The sequence below is a fragment of the Pelodiscus sinensis genome, chromosome 4 (assembly GCF_049634645.1).
Source record: "Pelodiscus sinensis isolate JC-2024 chromosome 4, ASM4963464v1, whole genome shotgun sequence".
Taxonomy (NCBI): Eukaryota; Metazoa; Chordata; order Testudines; family Trionychidae; genus Pelodiscus; species Pelodiscus sinensis.
The window spans coordinates 9,205,129-9,226,107 of NC_134714.1; the positions used below are offsets into that span (position 1 = coordinate 9,205,129).

Below are 20,979 nucleotides of genomic sequence, written 5' to 3' on the forward strand. Positions count from 1 at the left end.
GGATTATTCTAAGAGGGGTGGGCGAGATTCTGTGGCCTGCACTGTGCAGGGGGTCAGACTAGATGATCATAATGGTCCCTTCTGACCTTAAAGTCTATGAGTCTATGAGTCTATGAGGGTTGTAAAGCATAGCCGGCACGGATTTGTCAAAAACAAATCATTCCAAACCAACCTAATTTCTTTGACAATCTTACTGGCCTAGAAAATGGAGGGAAATAGTAGACATGAGATATCTTGATTTCAGTAAGACGTATGATACAGTCCCACGTGACATTCTCCTAAGCAAACTAAGGAAATGTGCTCTAGATTAAATTACTGTAAGATGTATACACAATTGGTTGAAAGACCATATTCAAGGAGTAGTTCTCAATGGTCCTCTGTCAAACTGTGAGGGTGTATTGAGTGGGATTCTCCAGGAATCAGTACACAATCTAGTATTATTCAATATTTTCATTAGTAACGTGGATGATGGAATGGAGAGGATGCTTATAAAATTTGCAGATGAAATCCAAGCTGGAATGGGTTGCAAATACACTGGAAGATAGGATTACAATCTAAAGTTATCTTGACAAGTTAGAAAATTGGTCTGAAATCAACAAGATGAAATTCAATAAAGACAAAGCAATTCACTTAGCAAAGAAAAATTAAAATGTGCAACTACATAATGGGAAGTTAATAACAAGGTAGTAGGCACCGATGAAAAGAATCTGAGAATTACTGTAGATCACAAATTGCACAACAAAGTGAAGCAAATGCAAAAAAGGCTAATATTCTGCTGTTCCTTTACGAGTGTCATGTGTAAGACAGAAAGTAATTACTCTACTCAGCATAGGTGAGGACTCATCTGGAGCAGCATGTTCAATTCTGGACATCAGACTTCAAAAAAGATATGGACAAATTGAAGAGAGTCCAGAGGACAGCAACAAAAATAATAAAAGATTAACAAAATCTGATCTAAGGAAACACTAAAAAACAGGCATAGTTAGTCTTAAAAAAAACCTGAGGGGGGAACCTGGTAACAGTCTTCAAATATGCTAAGGGCTGTTAGAAAGAGAAAGGGGTATCAATTGTTCGTGCCCACTGAAGGTAGGACAAGAAGTAAAGGGCTTCATCTGCAACAATAAAGATTTAGTTTAGATGTTAGGAGAAACTTTCTAATTATAAGGGTAGCTAAGCTCTAGAATATGCTTCAAAGAGAGGCTGTGGAATCCCCATCACTGCAGGTTTTTATGAACAGATTGGACAAACATCGGTCAGGGATGGTCTAGGTTTACTTGGTATTGCCACAGTGTAGGGCAGGACTGAGCAAGATGTGGCCCGAGGGACAAATCCAGCCCGCCTAACACTTTGATCCGGCCTGCAGACTGCCTCTGGCCACTTTCTATTTATACCCTGCTGCTAGTGCCAACAATTTTCCAGCAGGATCCTAAGTAAATGGCTTATGGCTCATGGTCAGGGGCTGGAGCCACAAGCCCCTTAAATAGCTGCAGCAACCACAGGTGACTTCCAGGCAACGTGGTAGTAGAGGGACTAAGAACCATTGCTGCTATATAAAGGGCTCGCAGCTCCTGACACCACCACTACCCCATTGTCTGGCCGGCACCTGGGCTGCTGCCACTATTTAAAGGGCTCGTGGTTCCAGCCCCTGCCAGAGCAGTGTTATGACCAGAAGCCCTTTAAATAGCTGCAGCATCCACAGGTGGTTCCCAGGCAACAAGGTAGAGGTGAGGCCAGGAGCTGCATGCCCTTTGCTGTTTTTACTTCAAAGTCTTTGGACAACTCTGGAGGGAGGCTAGTCCCAACCCGACCCCTTGCAGGGATAAAGCTGGCCTGTGACCAGTACCATAATTCATTACGTGACCCCCCCAGCAAAAATTATTGCCCACCCCTGGATTAGGAGTACGTTTTGATATCACAAGGTCCCTTCCATTCCTGCATTTCTATAATAAAGACAGATCCCTTTTACTCTCATGTAAGACGTGTCTGTGAAAAAATTAAGAAAATTAGCTTTCAACAAATACACTAGCATTTATGTAAGAGAGTGCAATGAGTTATATGTGTAACATTAAATCAAGTTATTCCCGTGGTCCCCAACCCGGTGCCCACGGGCGCCATGGCTCCCGCCGGGCCCTTTACATGCACCCGCAGAGCAATCTGGGCTGGCCCCACCCCCGGGCGTGCGGCAGGTGCCAGACCCGGGCGCATGGCTGGCCCTGGCCCCAGGTGCGCCGCGCGTGCCGGTGCCGACCCTGACCCCCGCCCCCGGGTGCGCCGCACCAGCCCTGGCCCCGGCCCCGGCCCCAGCCCCAGCCCCGGCGGTGCCGCGCGGAACCTGGGCAGCCCCTGCCCAGGATCGCAGCACATGCCGGTGCCAACCTCGGGCGTGCGGCGCATGCTTGGCCCCGCCCCCAGTCACGTGGCCTGTGAGTGGTCCCGCACCCATACGCGCAGCGCGTGAGCAGCCCCGCCCCCAGGCGCCCGACAGCCCCAAAACGTTGGGGACCACTGAGTTATTCATTTGCTAAATCCAATGTCATTCTATTCCCAGTTCTGTAAATATTCCAACACGTTTAACTTTATGCACAATAGCATTCCATTGAGTTCACACACATGAAGTTAAGAACCTGATGACAATTTTACAGGATCAAAGAATATCTCAGCACCTGTACTGCACACTTCATAGGAAATGTTATACTAATACCTTTAAAGCAAATGAATATGCTTTTTCTCCCACATTAATGGATTTAGGATCATCATCATCCAGGTTTTCCCAAATCCTAACATCTCCATCACTGCCACAAGTTACAATACAGCTGTTAAGAAAATGATAAAATCATTATTAACATTTCTATATAGCGGGGTTATGATTTCCTCAGCCTAAAATAGGGAGGGAAATGTTTAAAAAATTCACATTTCTATTAAAAGAAATGCATTTTATAAATATTTATTTGTCAAATATGAGAAAGACTCATACAACATGAAAACCTTGCAATTCTGGTAATACAATACAATAATTTAATCTAAGTCTACTAACTAGGTATGCCTATCCCTCTTTTGTATCTGCCCTTAAATACTCATACACTCACCAGCCAGTTAATTTTCAGCATCTAGGGCAGAGTTTCCCAAATGGTGTTCTGCGGAACCCCAGGGTTCCGTGAAGTGACAATAAGGGTTCCACAAAAAAAATCCATCACAGTAATGTTTTATGATTTTTAAAATAATAATATTATGTGATTGTTGTTTTTAAATATGTACAATTAAACTAAATGTTGATCTCATGACCTTATTCAGCATTTGTTTATTATTATCCTTACTTATTTGTGGTCTACTTTTTCAGCTCCATATATTAGACTGCTGTTATTAGAGGTTCCACAAAATTCTTTCAAGTTTAAAAGGGTTCCATAGCGAAATAAAATTGGGAAACACTGATCTAGGGGAAATTTTTCAACAGCACAAAGAAAAATTAAGAGCTCAGTTTGCACTGACTTTTACAAGGAGTTAGGTGTCCAACTGCCCTTTTGTGCTTTTGAAAATCTACTCCCATCTTATCAAAATTTTGACATCTGAATGTGCTAATACACACTTAACTGAAACTGAGATGTCTGTATAGGAGTGCAGGCCTTTTAAAAACTGTCCAGAGTCTGAATTCAACTCCCCTGTCTTCCATGATTTCACGTCTACAATTCTGATGCAATAAATTACCACCCAAACTTCTTCACATAGATCTGGAGCAGAAATCTGAATCTCTAATTTTCAGTGCTATATGAACAGGAATTACTTCAGGATTCCATTATCAGCAACACTCCTGCCTCTTCGTACTGTACTTGGCTCAGTCTAAGATATTTGTATTTTCTATCAATCACACTATCTAAGTAATGGAAAGGTTTTATAACTTCTGTCAATCTTTTTTATATTTTGTTGTTTATGGTTTTGGTTCTTTTCTGTAAATCAATGTAAATCCATTCCATTTAATACCCTCTTTTAACATGCACAGACCACGTCTACACTACAAAATTAAGCGGTCATAACTTATGTCAGCATACAGTTACTGCGGTAATTATGTCACTTCTACATGTCTACACTTTGCTCAATACATTGGTGGTGCACGTCCCTCACCAAGAGTGCTTGCATCTGTTGAACTCATCCATGTAGGCACTGTAGGATGGCTTCTGAAAGCCAGCAACAGACACTGTAAGCAACACAATGTATACACTGACACTTTATTGACCTAACTAGATAAACATTGATTCTACACCTCTCATGGAGTAGGGATGTTAAACTGCAAGTAATTGATTAATCGAATAGTCGATGCATTTTGCATCGACTATTCAATTAGTCAATAGGGCGCCTCCACCTTTGAAGTGCCACGGGAGGCCCAGGCAGAAGTGCCACGTGGAACCCAGGGTCAGCTGAGGACTCCTCTGCTGTTCCCGGGCGCCATGTGGCAGTGCCACTTTAAACGCCATAGGGATCTGAGAGTCAGGCTCCTCGCAGCATTTCAAAGCAGTAGCACCCCATGGAGTCCAGGATCAGCTGGGGACTCCCCCGCTGACCCTGGGCTCCATGCAGCACTGCCACTTTTTAATGCCACAGAGAGCCCAGCGTCAGGCTCCACGTGGAGTTTCAAAGCGGCAGTGCCGCACGGAGCCCAGGGACAGTGGGGGAGTCCCCAGCTGATCTCAGGCTCCACGCAGCACTGCCGCTTTGAAATGCTGTATGCAGCCTGGTACACCCCAACAGGCCCCAGGGTCCATGCAGCACTGCCGCTTTGATATATGCCCTCCTCTTTCCCCTCCTTGCTGCCTTTTTCTGATAGAGCCAGAATGGAGGGGGAGGGGGAAGCAACTAGCCAACTAGCCTGTCGACTATCCGATAAGCATTTGCTTATCCGATAGTCAGCTAGTTGAGTAGTCCTTCACATCCCTATCACGGAGATGAAATGATTAAGTTGGTGTAGCATGGGAGTGGTCAATGATTTCTGATGGGGGGAGAACACTCCAAGAATTTGGTAAATGATCAAAGGCCGCACTCTTCTGTGATATTAATGGAGGAGGTGCAGGATCTGGGATGGAGGTTGAGTGCAAAAGGGAGCTCAGGGTAGGAGACTGGGATGCAGGAGAAAGTGTGGGGTCTGCGTGGGAGTTTGAGTGGGGGGGGGGGGTGCAGAGTCCGGGAGAGGGTATGCAGGTGTAGGAGAGGATTCTGACCTAGAAGAGGGATGTAGGGGAGGGTGCAGTATCTGGAAGAAGGTTGTGACTTGTGGCGGGGTGCAGGGATTTGGATTGTGACCTGAGGTACAGGATTGAGGTGCAGGGTCTTGGAGAGGTATGGATTAGAGTGTTTGGGTTAAGTAAGGTTGGAGTGCAGGGAGGCAGAGGGTTTGGGTTAGGTGAGGTAAGGGTGCAGGAGGGGAGGCAGAGATTTTGGTTGTGACTGGAAGCAGGTTATGGGGTGCAGGGTCTGGAAGGGGTATGAGTTCAGGAGTAGAGGTGGACAAGTTTTGGATTATAAAATCCATGGGATGGGGAGGGCAGAGGGTTTGGTTTACATGCGCTAGAGATGTAGGAGCGGGGGACAGAGAGATGGTGGAAGGAAGGGGTTGGAATGACAGAGGCAGGCTCTGGGCAGGAGGCGCTTACCCACATGGCTCCTGGCCAGTACTCCAGTAGTCCAGTACCCTCAGGCAGACTCACTGCCTGCCTGCCTGCCCCACCCTTCACATTGCTCTGAGTGGCCAGCTGCTGAAGCCATGTGCTGCTCTGAACGCAGGAAGGTGGGAAAGGGAGGTTGTTAGCAGGGCAGCATGTGAAGCCTCTCGCGTTCAGAGATGCTCAGGCTCCTACAGCCAGTCATTCTAAGTGGTGTGGGGGGGGCAGGGTAGGCAGGGAGCCTGGCTGAGGCTGCAGGCCAGATCCAGCAGCTTGGCAGGCTGCATTCAGCCCGCAGGCCATATTTTGCCCAGCCCTGGTGAAGCAGGTGAGTTTTGTCGGTGGGAGCAGAATTTTTGTGTAGATATTTACATAGTTAGATTGATGTTAGCTGCTTTGCGTCAATCTGACTCTGTAGTGTAGACCAGGGCTCAGTTGCAGCATTATCACACCACACCTTTAGTAAACCCAAAGAATTGATAACCACACTACAAACTAATCAACACTGATCAGGGTTGTGCGCTATCCTAATTAACAATAATATATAAATATGCAGTAATTTTTTAGACCTTAAGATCTTGGCCTCAATGACTTCCTATGGCAGGGAGTTCTATAATTTAATTACACATTTGTGGAAAAAGCATTTCTATTTAACTTGTTTTAATTTCCCACCTTTCAATTTCATTGAACATCCCTTTATGAGACATGGATAGCAGAAGCTCTTGATCTATATTCTCTACACCGTTTATTATTTATAATACACTTGTATCATGTCCCCTATTACTCAATTCCTTTCTAAAGTAAACAATCCCAATCTTTTCACCATCTTTTTATACAAAAGTTTTGCCAAGCCCGTGAACAGTCTCTTCACTCTTCTCTGACCCTCTCTAGTTTTGCAATATCCGCAGCACTGCTTGCAGATACATGAACTGCCGAGCCCTAAATTAAATAATTTACCTTCCAGAGTCATCAAAGCAGACATCTGTGTGGCCTTCTGTGTGTCCATAGCGCATTGGTTTTTGTGTTGAAGGCATCTTCTCTCTTATCTATATAATAAAAAAAAGTAAAGCTTCATAAAACAAATAAAAATGATTTGCCAGTGTTAATAACAGGAAAACACTACTCAAATCTCAGTAGTAAAAATATTTTGATACAGTGATATTTTGCAAGTTTTTTCCCATTAAAGAGCTTGGACAGTGCTCATAAGAATCACTACAAACAATATTGTTTTGCATTTTGAAAAATATGCATTTTGCATTTTGAAAAGTATGCATTTTGAAAAATATTATGGAAAAGTAAGATGAAGAAATTTTGAAGGGGAATTAGCAAATACTGCAGTATTTCCAGTTAAATAAATACAAACCAAGAGCATACACCACCACTTTACTGTGTAAGAGTTAAATTGTTTAAAACGTTAACAACAACTGCTAGCCTATGTCAAGAGTCATGCAAGCGTATCCACCGTAAGTAGAACCTTGCACCCATGTGCCAATAAAAGGGGTCCCATGCACAAAGGTTCACCTGGGTTGATCCAACTGAAATATTGGGGGGGGTGTCACATAAGACAAACCGTTGTGATAAACCTATATCTTTATTATGAGGAAAATAAAAATGGATAAACAGCAGCTCCAAATAATAGCCATTTCAAAGTTTGCAGCTGGAACAGAAGCCATTTTTTAAAAGCTATCTATTCTAAAAATCTACGGATGGCCTAAGTTGTATTGGCATAAGTAGAACAGTTCAGTATTTTAAAGTCTTCATGAACTATCAATGAACAATACACACACAGCGCTACATTTTTGCTTGTGTTTTTTTAAAGTCCATGAGGATCAGAGTTAGAAAATGTTAATTAATTTAACTGTGTTAAAACACAGTGGCTCTTAAAATAAGAAAATTGCCTCCACATGTCTGCTTTTTTGAATACTTCTGTACTTTTCTATTCTATTCTAACAGCAAGCCTATAAACTGGACAGAACCTCAAAACACACAATCCATATAGGTGTTATACTGATTCCCTGATATGTTTTACTTTTTACAATATATGGTAAAAAATTACTTGAGCAATCTCTCACAGAACTAGAAAGCCACTTCCTCAGTGTTGGGCCTTTAGTTAATGGTGAAACAAAATCGGGCTGCAGGACTTGGAAGTACAGCAGCTGCTTAAGACACAGCGCTGCATATTGGAGGTAGAGACTGGATATTCATTGGCAATAGAAAAAATGACCAGATATCAGATTCAAGTCATTCATTCACTATGTCGCATAGGACCAGATAACCATCAGCCCCTACTAACGAGAAAAACACCTGATGGAAAGTGCAGATCATTCCACTAGGTTAGAATGAAGTTTGCTGTATCCACACTGAAGAATGACAGGGCTTGAACCCAAGTCACAGTAGGCTCTGACCCACCCCTTTGCAGGTTCCTAGGATCAGGGTCCTGAGTGCTCAGACTGGAATCAGAATGATTTGTGTGTAGATGGCAAGGGAGGGGCTTGGGCACAAACCTGAGTTGGAATTCCTTCAGAAATTATATATTCCCTACATGGATAATGATAAGGGGTGTGATTTATACCCACACCCACTGCGTCCTGAACCTTGGGTAGAAGGCAGAGCGTGGGGTATCTGGCATCTGGAGGGAGCTGCCTCCATCTTCTGTGTTTTAACTGGGAGATCTGTACCCAGCACCTGAGGGGTGATTAGGCCCCGTGCTGAGGTCATAGTGAGACACCCCACAATCTCTCCTGCTTTACTGCAATGCCAGGTATGTGCATAGGCACAGATCCCAGAGCCGCCCTGGACACAAAGACACCAGTTACAGCCTCCTCTCAGCAGGCTCTTTGGGGCCAAAGAGCCCCCATAATCATGTCAGAGGAGGAGCCACTTGAGCTTTAAAACTGAAAGTCACAATCCTCATGGCCCCTGCCTGCTCCCACTGGGGAAGCACCTTGGATTCTGTGGGGCATCTCCCCAGGACAGGTGGCTTTGGGAGATGAACTGAGAAGAGGGCTGTGCCCACGAAAGCTCATGATACCATCGACATGTTTTGTTAGTCTCTCAAGTGCTACCAGACCATTTGTTAAGTTTTTTGCATGTCCGCTGTGTCTCCCAGAGTGCGAAAAAACTCCCTACACCCCACTAACCCCCCACATCCTCCAAACCCTCCTACCCCACACACCTCTCCAACCACCATGCCCCCACGTCCTTGATACCCTGCAACTTACAGCTCCTCCTCACCACTGAGCTCCCCCCACCCCAAGTACTCACCACCCCCAGTACTCGCCACCCCCCACCCCCAGTACTCAGCCCCCCTCTCCTGCTCCCCCGCCCCCAGTACTCAGCCCTCCTCTCCTCTCCCGCCCCCAGTACTCCGCCCCCTCTCCTCCTCCCTCCACCCCCAGTACTCAGCCCCCTCTCCTGCTCCCCCGCCCCCAGTACTCAGACCCCCTCTCCTCTCCTCCCCCGCCCCCAGTACTCAGACCCCCTCTCCTCTCCCCCCCCAGTCCTCCGCCCCCTCTCCTCCTCCCTCCACCCCCAGTACTCAGCCCCCCTCTCCTGCTCCCCCGCCCCCAGTACTCAGCCCCCCTCTCCTCTCCTCCCCCGCCCCCAGTACTCAGACCCCCTCTCCTCTCCCCCCCCAGTACTCCGCCCCCTCTCCTCCTCCCTCCACCCCCAGTACTCAGACCCCCTCTCCTCTCCTCCCCCGCCCCCAGTACTCAGACCCCTTCTCCTCTCCTCCCCCGCCCCCAGTACTCAGACCCCCTCTCCTCTCCTCCCCCGCCCCCAGTACTCAGACCCCCTTTCCTCTCCCCCCCCAGTACTCAGACCCCCTTTCCTCTCCTCCCCTCCCCCGCCCCCAGTACTCAGACCCCCTCTCCTCTCCTCCCCCGCCCCCAGTACTCAGCCCCCCTCTCCTCTCCTCCCCCGCCCCCAGTACTCAGACCCCCTTTCCTCTCCCCCCCAGTACTCAGCCCCCCTCTCCTCTCCTCCCCCGCCCCCAGTACTCAGCCCCCCTCTCCTCTCCTCCCCCAGTACTCAGCCCCCCTCTCCTCTCCCCCCCAGTACTCAGCCCCCCTCTCCTCTCCTCCCCCGCCCCCAGTACTCAGACCCCCTCTCCTCTCCTCCCCCGCCCCCAGTACTCAGACCCCCTCTCCTCTCCTCCCCCGCCCCCAGTACTCAGTCCCCCTCTCCTCTCCTCCCCCGCCCCCAGTACTCAGCCCCCCTCTCCTCTCCCCCCCAGTACTCAGCCCCCCTCTCCTCTCCTCCCCCCCAGTACTCAGACCCCCTCTCCTCTCCTGCCCCCCCCAGTACTCAGCCCCCCTCTCCTCTCCTCCCCCCCCAGTACTCAGCCCCCCTCTCCTCTCCTCCCCCGCCCCCAGTACTCAGCCCCCCTCTCCTCTCCTCCCCCGCCCCCAGTACTCAGACCCCCTCTCCTCTCCTCCCCCGCCCCCAGTACTCAGACCCCCTCTCCTCTCCTCCCCCGCCCCCAGTACTCAGCCCCCCTCTCCTCTCCTCCCCCCCCCCAGTACTCAGCCCCCCTCTCCTCTCCTCCCCCCCCAGTACTCAGCCCCCCTCTCCTCTCCTCCCCCGCCCCCAGTACTCAGCCCCCCTCTCCTCTCCTCCCCCGCCCCCAGTACTCAGCCCCCCTCTCCTCTCCTCCCCCGCCCCCAGTACTCAGCCCCCCTCTCCTCTCCCCCCCCGCCCCCAGTACTCAGCCCCCCTCTCCTCTCCTCCCCCGCCCCCAGTACTCAGCCCCCCTCTCCTCTCCTCCCCCGCCCCCAGTACTCAGCCCCCCTCTCCTCTCCTCCCCCCCAGTACTCAGCCCCCCTCTCCTCTCCTCCCCCCCAGTACTCAGCCCCCCTCTCCTCTCCTCCCCCCCCAGTACTCAGCCCCCCTCTCCTCTCCTCCCCCCCCAGTACTCAGCCCCCCTCTCCTCTCCTCCCCCCCCAGTACTCAGACCCCCTCTCCTCTCCTGCCCCCCCCAGTACTCAGCCCCCCTCTCCTCTCCTCCCCCGCCCCCAGTACTCAGCCCCCCTCTCCTCTCCTCCCCCGCCCCCAGTACTCAGCCCCCCTCTCCTCTCCTCCCCCGCCCCCAGTACTCAGCCCCCCTCTCCTCTCCTCCCCCGCCCCCAGTACTCAGCCCCCCTCTCCTCTCCTCCCCCGCCCCCAGTACTCAGCCCCCCTCTCCTCTCCTCCCCCGCCCCCAGTACTCAGACCCCCTCTCCTCTCCTCCCCCGCCCCCAGTACTCAGACCCCCTCTCCTCTCCTCCCCCCCCAGTACTCAGACCCCCTCTCCTCTCCTCCCCCGCCCCCAGTACTCAGCCCCCCTCTCCTCTCCTCCCCCCCCAGTACTCAGACCCCCTCTCCTCTCCTGCCCCCCCCAGTACTCAGCCCCCCTCTCCTCTCCTCCCCCGCCCCCAGTACTCAGCCCCCCTCTCCTCTCCCCCCCAGTACTCAGCCCCCCTCTCCTCTCCCCCCCAGTACTCAGCCCCCCTCTCCTCTCCTCCCCCGCCCCCAGTACTCAGCCCCCCTCTCCTCTCCTCCCCCCCCAGTACTCAGCCCCCCTCTCCTCTCCTCCCCCCCCAGTACTCAGCCCCCCTCTCCTCTCCTCCCCCCCAGTACTCAGCCCCCCTCTCCTCTCCCCCCCCAGTACTCAGCCCCCCTCTCCTCTCCTCCCCCCCAGTACTCAGCCCCCCTCTCCTCTCCTCCCCCCCAGTACTCAGCCCCCCTCTCCTCTCCTCCCCCGCCCCCAGTACTCAGCCCCCCTCTCCTCTCCTCCCCCGCCCCCAGTACTCAGCCCCCCTCTCCTCTCCCCCCCAGTACTCAGCCCCCCTCTCCTCTCCTCCCCCGCCCCCAGTACTCAGCCCCCCTTTCCTCTCCCCCCCCAGTACTCAGCCCCCCTCTCCTCTCCTCCCCCCCCAGTACTCAGTCCCCCTCTCCTCTCCTCCCCCCCCAGTACTCAGTCCCCCTCTCCTCTCCTCCCCCCCAGTACTCAGCCCCCCTCTCCTCTCCCCCCCCAGTACTCAGCCCCCCTCTCCTCTCCCCCCCCAGTACTCAGCCCCCCTCTCCTCTCCTCCCCCCCAGTACTCAGACCCCCGCCCCAAACTCTCCCTAAAGTCCCGGACACGCCGCCGAGGAGCCGAGCCCCGCACGCACCGGCCCGGCCCCGCCGCTCGCCAGACACCGGCCCGGCCCCGCCGCCGGCCCTTCCCGCGCTCGCGCCGCCCGCCCCGCGCCTGCGCGCTCGCCGCCCCCAGCCGCCAGGGCGGGGCCGGGCCGGGAGGAGGAGCCCGGGCCTGGGCAGGAGGATGGCGGCGGGCGCGGCCCACGCCGCTTCGGAGCGGCTCTGCCGAGGCAGGTGAGGGGGTCGGGGCCCGCCCCGGGGGGAGGAGGATCGCCCCGACACCGGGCGCAGCCGGCAACTGCCCCCTCCCCCTCTTCCTCCTGCCCCCCCGCTACCCCCCCTCCCTAGCTGCCCCGTCCCCCCTTCCTCCTGCCCCACTGCCCCCCCCCGCTGCCCCCCTTCCCCCCTTCCTCCTGCCCCACTGCCCCCCCCCGCTGCCCCCTTCCCCCCTTCCTCCTGCCCCACTGCCCCCCCCGCTGCCCCCCTCTCCCTAGCTGCCCCGTCCCCCCCATGGTCCCCCCTCCTGCCCTGCCAGCCCCACTACCCATTCCTCTTGCCCCCGTGTTCCCCCCCCACTGCCCCAGCCTCCCCCTCCCCGGCCCCCCCCACGCCTCCCCCCCTCTCCTCCTAGCAGCCTTTCCTCTGTCTCACCCCCCCAGCCTCCTCTCTGCCTGCTCAGCCCCCCCCTTCCCTCTCCTCCTACCCCCGCTGCCTCCTCCGCCCACCCTCTCCCCGGCCTCTGCCCCAGCCCCTAGCCTGCTCTTCCCTTTGCCTCTTCCTCACTCTGCCCCGTCCCCGTCTTCCTTTTGCCCCACTCCTCATTCCTCCTCTGCTCTCCCCCAGACCCCCTCCTCAGCCTGCCCCTTCCTTCTGCTCCCTGCTCTTTCACATGTCCCTTCTTCAGCCTGCCCCACGCTCCCTGCTTCTCCAACTCCAGCCTGCCTCCCTCCCCCTTTCTCCTGCCCTCGCCCCTGCCTGTCTCTCTGCCCTCCCTTTTCACCTCCCCCAGCTTGTCTCACCTCTTCCTTAGCCTCCCTCTTCTTCCTTGTGTCCCCCTCTGCCCCAGGCCTCTCCCTCCTTCCTTTCCCCTCCCTGGCCCACACTCCCATTACTCCTGCCTTTTCCATTTTTCTGCAGTCCTGTCTTCTCTTGTCTCCAGTCTCTTCTCAACACACTCCCATATTCTTCCTCCCTCTAATCTCTTTCTCTCTCCCCACACCCCTTCTGCCATTCCCACTTCTCCTTGCTACCCATCCAGCTGTTCAGTTAATCCAGTCTATCTTTGTGTCTGATGGCAAGTGTTATCTACTGCTGCCTGGCATGAGGTCTGGCTTGGAGATTTCTATCTGCATATTCCTTTATAATAACTGTGCTGGGGAGAGCAAGTAAGTATAAGGTGGGCTGCATTTGCATTAGAACAGTGCTATTTTTTTCTTTATTTCTCATGAACAGATGAAAGAGAAGGGCTCAAAGCTTTTATCAGTTCATATGTTGTAGCATGTGCCTTAAAATGGGGGGGGGGGAATACTGGGTTTTTAATACTGCTCAGAACAGACTAGTGATAGAAGCTAGTGTTTAGAAATAGGTATGCACAAATCTAAGCTTGATTTCAAATGTGCGTTATTTTCCAGTTATTGTCTTTCAGGGTGTTTTGTGATTTAGCTTTTAAAATAATTTTAGGCCAAACTTGTAATAGCGGAGTTGTATCTCATTCATGGAGAGAAAGCTCTACAATATAGATAAGTACAAGTAATCGTGTGTTGCTTCTGTTATTAATTCCAGAGTCAGGTATTAAATGCCTGTGATTTCATACGCACTGGGTAGACACATAATAGTATTTTGAAGACATGTTCCCTCTTCTCATATTATTGTCTTCCTGAAGGGGAGAATAACAGGAAAAAGAACTTGTCCTCCGAAGTATTTTGGTACAGGATTGAGATAGTTGTGACGTCTATAAAAGCAGTTAAAATAAATGTTGATGTCTTATAGTCTGTGTTTGCAGAACACAAGAACATATTTTGTGTTTCATGCTGACTTACATAGTCATTTTTACTAAAATAGACTTTCTCAAAGTACATTGACATGTTTTTGTAAACACTAGTCACTGTCTTACGCTATTCTGAGTGATGCTACTGTTACAATTTTAGCTATAATAGCTTGACTATTCAAGTCAAACCTACAGTGTTTTGATGGTAGTTTTTTTTTTAAAAAGTTGTCCCTGCAAACATATTTGGTCCTTCAGAACTTTCATTATGTAATCCTTTTTTCAGTTGAATTAATATTCCCCGTTGTGATCTTAACTCCTCCATTCTCAGTAAAATTGTGTGTAGCTCCAGTTTAAAGAACATGCTCCTGCTGTCCTTACTCAGACATAATGTTTCCTATTGATGTTAGTGGGTATTGAATACAGAGTTCAAGATCTGACCTGTTCTGGGATCATTCTCACAATCATGAGAGACTGATCTGTTACTGTCCTCTGACTATAGGTTTCCTACTGATATTTATAATGGATTTACTGTTGTAGTTAAATGAATAGCTACTCTAATACACAAACCACTAGGCTGAATTACTTTGAAACACTGTATTCAGCAGTAGTTTGTCTTAAAATCACAAAATATCTGAAATAACAAAATAGATCTGTTTTCCCTTTCTAACAATATGGCCCATTTTAGTCATGCTTTCAAGAAAAAATAAACATTTTATGCCCAGTTTTGTTCTGCAGTTGCAGTATCAATCCCTGGTGGAAGGAAATTATTTTTGTATGAGAAGTGATATTGGACCCTTTGTTATAGTCACATCATTAGTGCTTTCATGTTTGATTCAGTGACAGTATTAGAGTTTAGGCTTCCTTTTTTAATATTCTGTGTTCTCGTGGAACCTTGTGGAAGCTGTGCAGAGACATGGTTTTCAGTGGGGAAAAACAGATATATTTGAATCAGTCTTTTTGTGTGGGGTAATATGTGTTCTATCAAATTATTATAGTGGGAATTCCTAATCAGATGAGTGGGAAGATAGAACTACTCTCTTCAACAGACTTTCTAATAAATTCCTTATGAGGGCTGAGGGAATTTCATGTCAAATGTTGTAAAATAGTTCTTTAGTCTTATGCATAGTGTCTTTCAGGTTCTATCTCTTTCATATTTTCACTCACTGATAATTGTTGCCTACTGTCTGATTGGGGCAGCATCTTCATTGTATAAATGCATCTGCTAGCTAGAAGATTTTGCTTTTAGTTGAGATCCGGAAATTTATGTCAAGACACAGTGTAGCAATGAGATTTTTTAAAGCTATAATGACATCTGATAACCTTCAGAGTCCAGTGGCCTGATATGAACCCTGTTTTATCCATGCATGTTGTGTTTAGGAGGAAGAGTTTCGTGTTTAAGAGTTTTGTCAGTTGTATCTGCTTTTAACATGCCTAAGGTATATCCACTTTACAAGAAAGCCGAAGTAGACAGAAGTCTCTAATCTTATGCTGCTGGTTGTCATGTCTATTCATCTTTGTAAATGTAAAGTTCTCAGAGCTGACATACATGCATAACTCCGGCATATTGGATAGCCTTATCATTTAACATTGCCCATTAAGTAAAATAATTCTCTCTCTCTCTCTCTCTCTGCTGCCTTTATCTTTTCTCCTCCCCCCTTTGCATTTCAGTTACTAATGGAAGTACCCCTCCATAATACTGTTTGTCTAGAGAGTCTTCAGTTTATGGATGAGATACTTAAGTGTACAATGCCTTTTCAGGGTACTTATATGATCCTCATCTCTATAATATCTGAGCACCTCACAATCTTTCAAGTAGTTATCCTCAAAATGACCTTGTGGCTTTGTTGTTAACCTAATTTTACAAGGAAAGAACTGAAGCCTTGTCTGCCCCAGAAAATTAGATCAGTTAAATTACATTGGATGGGGTGCGAAAAATCTGCACCCCTGAACAGCATATTTAAACTGACCTAAGTCCCCATGTAGACAGAACTAGGTTGACAGAAGTATTATTTTATTGACCTGCCTCCTGGAGGAGGTTGGGGGGGGGGGCATATAACCTACACTGACAGGAAGATATTCCTCATTGATATAGATAGTGTCTACAGTGATGCACTGCAGAGGTGAAAGTGTGCCGCTGTCGTTTTCAAAGTATTGATAAGCCTGAGGTACACAGAGACCAAAGGCACGTTTATAAAGGTACTCAGGTATCTAACTTCAATTGATTTCAATGGGACTTGGTGGCTTGCTCAAGGTCACATAGGAAGCATTTACAGAGCAGGGAAGTGAATTTGACTGTCCCGGGTCCCATTGCACCATCTTTCTGTTCTTTTATCAGGCCAAGTTCAGACCTGGTTTTGAGAGGATGCAGCTCCTCTCTTGCATAGTCATACATTTTGAGTTGCAATTGCCTCTCTAATTGGCCTGACAAAATTAGTCTCTAGCAGCAGATGAAACTGTAAACTCTTTGAGGCAGGGCAGCCTTTTCATTATGAGACAGGAACCTGATACCTGACTGGACCTTCTAGACACTGTTGCAGTATGAATGATAATTGTTCATCATATACGTATTAGGGATGTAAGTGACCAGTCGACTAGCGGGTTACCTGCTAAGCATATGCTTATTGAATAGTCGAGTAGCGACTTGACTAGCTTCTTCTATCAGAGAGAGGCAGCAAGGGGTGGGGAGCAGGAGCCGGTTCCACCCCCCAGCACCGTCTCTGGGGGAGCAAAAGAGGCAAAGGCGTAATGGGGGAGCTTCCAGGCAGCTCTTAATATGTATAAAAGCAGAGGCGCAGCAAGAGGGGCGAAGAGCAAGCCGGGAATCAGCTGTCCTGGCTTGGTCCTGCCCTGCCTCCCCCTGGCTGCACATCCAGGCCGGGAGTTAACCCCGCTGCAGCTCTGCAGTTTCCCCCTTTATCGACTAATCGAGGAGTTGATGGAATTTCCATCGACTACTTGATTAGCTGATTACCCGCAATTTAACATCCCTAATATGTGTATGGATATAAATGAAAACTGGTTCAGCGGCTCTATTAAACTTACACTTCCAGGCCTGCAGTTCCCATTCTCCTAGACTAGATGTTGTTTTTAATTATCAAAGGTGCTCTAATCAAATACTTTTCCCACACTTCTGATGCTTCCTGTGTATTTCCTATGCTCAGTATATAAGGTATGTGGACACAGAAACTGGGAGTGAGCCTCCCAGCCTGAGTAGACAGGGTGGGGTTAGTGAGCTAAATATAGCTGTGTGGTATAGCTCTGGTTTGTCACCTGTGCTTGGACCCAGGAGGCAGGGTGGGTCTGAGCTCAGGCGGCTGGGCTGAGCCTCCTCCAGTATTGCAGTGTTCACACAACTATTTTTAGGACATTAGTGCAATGCCAGATGGCATATATCTATCTACCCAGGCTACAAAGCCCACGCTATGCCTGTGAGGAAATACTTTCAATAGGTTGAACCTCTCTAGTCCAGGACTGACTGGTGCCGCACCAGAGAATTTGCCAAACCATGGGAGGTCAGTATTGTCTAGCAGCATTACCAACACTCCCATTGCTTACTTGGCTCTTACGAGTCATTTAGGGGTAAATTAGAGCTAAATAATAGCACAGAACACTGAGAGCCAGGACTGAGGGCTGTAAACAAACTTTATGGGACCTCTGGAAACTTGGCCACACCCACATCCATCTAACTAAAATAGTGCCAGACCAGAGAGTACCTGACTAGAGAGGTTCAACAAGAAGTGCTGTGTAGTTCTATAGACGAGCCATAGGTTTAATTTATCTGACTCCCTTGCTCGCTCACCAGCAAAGGAGGAGGAAACTGAGCATACAGAAGCGCCAACATACTCAGCCCCTCAGGGAATGCAGAGGGAATATACTGGGTAATTATCATGATGAGAATGGATTTGATACAGAGAGGAAGCGTATGCCTTTTCTTTCCCTTCTCTATCAGTTTTTAAACATTAGAGGAGAAGTAGTATATTCTGATTTGGTATGGAAAAACCTTCTATCTCAGAGTGTGACATATCTGGAGTGCTTAGGTGCACCGTACCATGCATCTTGAAAAAATCCTACTATACTTTCAGCGATATATTCTCTCAAGTTTTTTTTCAAGATGCCTCCCTTCACATTTTACCTCTTAAGAATAAAATAAGCCTTAGGAAGCAAACAGAGAGAGTGAACTAAAAATGTAGAAGTGTCAGGAAAATGCTCTTTAATGTCAATTTTCCTCAACAATGAGTAATAAGCAGTTCCATCTTTTATGGCCTTTTTTTCAATTGCTTTTAGTAAGGGATCTGGATTTGTTTTAATCCTTTTCAGTACGTAAAGCCCCAGATATTTCAGCCCCTTGGGAATCCAATGGGTTGTTTTTTTTAAACTCTATTTAGAAAAAATAAATGAAAACAGCATTCAGAGATTGGCAGAATCTGTGATTTACTTATTTTTAATTTATTTTGTATCCTGAAAGCAACCCAAAAGTGTCATTTAAGAATAGAATCCTAGGCATCAGACTTTGCGGCTTACTAATAAACAAGCATATCATATAGGTACAGTAGCTCTTTGTACTCTTTGACCTACTTTGTTTCTGTTCTGGCTTGCTCTTTCTTGAAACGCTGATTGGAATAGATGCAACATTTGCTCAGTGGACGACCAAAGCAATGTAACCTAATGCATGTGGTGTGCCATTTTAAAATCTACCTGACACAAAATTGTCAATCAAGTCTTTCTGCTGTAAAGCATGGTGAATGTATGCCCTAACTGATATTAATATTCATGGAGAATGGTAACTACTGGAAAATATTAATAATGGAGAAGAATTAAGAGTGTCTACATGTATGACCAAGACAGTGTATGTGAAAAATCTTCCTAATGAATTGAACTTGACTATATTATTTATATATATGCCAGCAATTATTGCCAGGACTGTCATTTATACAGTTGTATTGGTCTTGTGCCGTGACACTATTAACCTAGTTGTATTTTCTGTTTCCTTAGATACTTCCAAAAAATTCCTGAAAGAAGCTTCATGCTGTAGAAACTGTTACAGAAGAACACAACATATAGATCTGGGACTTTTGGAGTTATACTGCCAAAATGGCAGAAAATAAAGAAAGTAATAGTAAAAATATAGATGTAAGACCTAAAACCACCCGTAGTAGAAGTGCGGACAGAAAGGATGGTTACGTTTGGAGTGGAAAGAAGCTCTCATGGTCAAAGAAGAATGAGAATTGTTCTGATGGTGAAGCAGCAAGTAGTGTAGGAAAACCAGCAACTGGTTTAAGGAGCCAAGAGAGGAAGCACAGCTGTTCAGCTATTGAACTGGATTTAGATCGTTCCTGTGGCCACCGATTTTTAGGCCGATCTCTTAAACAGAAATTGCAAGATGCTGTGGGCCAGTGTTTTCCTATAAGAAATTGTAGCAGTCGGCACTCTTCAGTGCTTCCATCAAAAAGAAAAATTCATATCAGTGAATTAATGCTTGATAAGTGTCCTTTCCCACCACGATCAGAACTAGCTTTTCGATGGCATTTAATTAAAAGACACACTGCCCCCATAAGTCAAAAGGCAGAAGATTGGATAATCGCTGATTTATCCCAAAGTGAAGAGAGGGATGATCAGCTGAGAGATGGAGAGAGCATAGATGGGGGAGGAAATGCTTTCTCACAGCCGTGTGACATTACAGATAGCAACTCCTGTAAATGTGATCCTAGGACTGAATCGGTTATGAGTAAGGTGTTAATGAACAATAAAGAGGAGAGTGATATGGACTCTGATGATGAAGTTATAACACTTTGCACAAGTTCTAGAAAGAGGAACAAACCTAAATGGGAAACGGATGATGAGCTGCTGCAGATGGAAACTCCTCCCAAATATCACACCCAGATTGATTATGTCCACTGTCTTGTCCCAGACCTTCTTCGGATCAATAACAATCCGTGCTACTGGGGCGTAATGGACAAATATGCAGCTGAGGCGCTACTAGAAGGAAAGCCAGAAGGAACTTTTTTACTACGTGACTCTGCCCAAGAAGACTATTTGTTTTCTGTTAGTTTTAGACGCTACAGTCGTTCTCTTCATGCAAGAATTGAACAGTGGAATCATAACTTCAGCTTTGATGCTCATGATCCTTGTGTCTTCCATTCTCCTGACATAACTGGTCTCTTAGAGCATTATAAAGACCCAAGCTCTTGTATGTTCTTTGAACCACTTTTATCCACTCCCTTAAACAGGACTTTCCCTTTTTCCCTTCAGCATTTATGCAGAACAGTTATTTGCAACTCTACAACATATGATGGCATTGATGCTCTTCCTATTCCTCCATCTGTCAAGTTATATCTGAAGGAATATCACTATAAATCAAAAGTTAGAGTACTCAGGATCGATGTACCAGAGCAACGGAACTAGAATGTAATTTTGTGCGGGAATAGGGGTGGTCTCTTGATGATAAAGTATGTGTTCTGACCTTCTGCCCTTGAATTATTTTCCTATGGCAATTTGAATTTTTTCTGCAGATTATTTACATTTCAAACTGACCGCTCCCTGTGTCTTTCTATACAAATGTACTTTGACTCTTTCTGCCACCCCTTTTTAGTCACCTCATCAGAATCTGTGATTTTTTTGGTAATGTTCATACCCTAGGGTTTTATGGAATTTCAGGTAGGTTTTCTGGGGTTTCCACATAGGGATAGTCTTTTCTTTAGATTTAAAAATAAAAATTCATATTTGAATTTGATGTTTTTATATTGTAATTTGCATATGTTGCAGGCATGTTTGAAATGTATGCACTGTACACTAAAGACTAATCTGTATTTTCTATCTTTCAAAATGAGTGCTAATGACCTATATATAAAGTAAAATTAATCCGTTTATTTCTAACACTATTACTGTGTGAAAAATATTTAGTCTTTATCTTTTGATGGGCAGTTATTGCTATGAAGATTTTTCTACTTTCTCTAAACACTTGTGACATTGCACTGTCTTGCACTATTAATCCTGAAAAGAAGACGAATAACCTTCTTACCTCATTAGTAGCGGGAGGGCTTTTTATTTAGCTATGGTTTAGAAGAAACAGCAACAGATTGATCAAATGCTACATCTCATAAGACAAGATTGCTTGCTGCCAAATTCTGTGTGCAAGAAAATTATGCATTTTTAATGCTCCAGAAAGCTGCACCATTTTACATTATATTTTTGTGGTCATTTATAAAACTCCAGGTCTTGCTGCT

At 47.6% G+C, this 20,979-nt stretch overlaps 2 protein-coding genes across 7 annotated transcripts in view; one reads left to right on the top strand and one right to left on the bottom strand.

The window, feature by feature from the left end:
- The window catches only part of WDHD1 (WD repeat and HMG-box DNA binding protein 1), a 56,434-nt gene extending 44,526 nt beyond the window's left edge, over nucleotides 1–11,908 (bottom strand). The window contains exons 1-3 of one of the 3 annotated variants that reach the window (XM_075926238.1): nucleotides 11,802–11,908; nucleotides 6,606–6,694; nucleotides 2,702–2,813 (exon numbers count right to left, since the gene is read on the bottom strand). In XM_075926238.1, coding sequence (XP_075782353.1) covers nucleotides 2,702–2,813; nucleotides 6,606–6,682 — 189 coding nt within the window. In that variant the 5' untranslated portion in view covers nucleotides 6,683–6,694; nucleotides 11,802–11,908. Of the gene's footprint in view, nucleotides 1–2,701; nucleotides 2,814–6,605; nucleotides 6,695–8,592; nucleotides 8,751–11,801 lie in introns of those variants that run through there. The other 2 variants (XM_075926239.1, XM_006120118.4) reach the window with 2 other exon arrangements.
- SOCS4 (suppressor of cytokine signaling 4) lies at nucleotides 11,871–20,634 on the top strand. Of its 4 annotated transcripts, none has more exons than XM_075926241.1 (2): nucleotides 11,871–11,999; nucleotides 18,749–20,634. In XM_075926241.1, the coding sequence occupies exon 2, from the start codon at nucleotides 18,848–18,850 to the stop codon at nucleotides 20,156–20,158; it is 1,311 nt and encodes a 436-aa protein (XP_075782356.1). In that variant the 5' UTR covers nucleotides 11,871–11,999; nucleotides 18,749–18,847; the 3' UTR covers nucleotides 20,159–20,634. The 4 variants fall into 4 exon arrangements, with proteins under 4 accessions (XP_075782356.1, XP_075782355.1, XP_075782357.1 ...); XM_075926240.1 differs by having other exon boundaries at nucleotides 11,881–12,003; XM_075926242.1 differs by lacking the exon at nucleotides 11,871–11,999 and adding an exon at nucleotides 12,611–13,165.
- The last annotated feature ends 345 nt before the right edge of the window (nucleotides 20,635–20,979 follow it).

What these genes read in the sequence shown, in the direction of transcription:
- SOCS4 (XM_075926241.1), top strand. Translation starts at nt 18,848, where the DNA reads ATGGCAGAAAATAAAGAAAGTAATAGTAAAAATATAGATGTAAGACCT.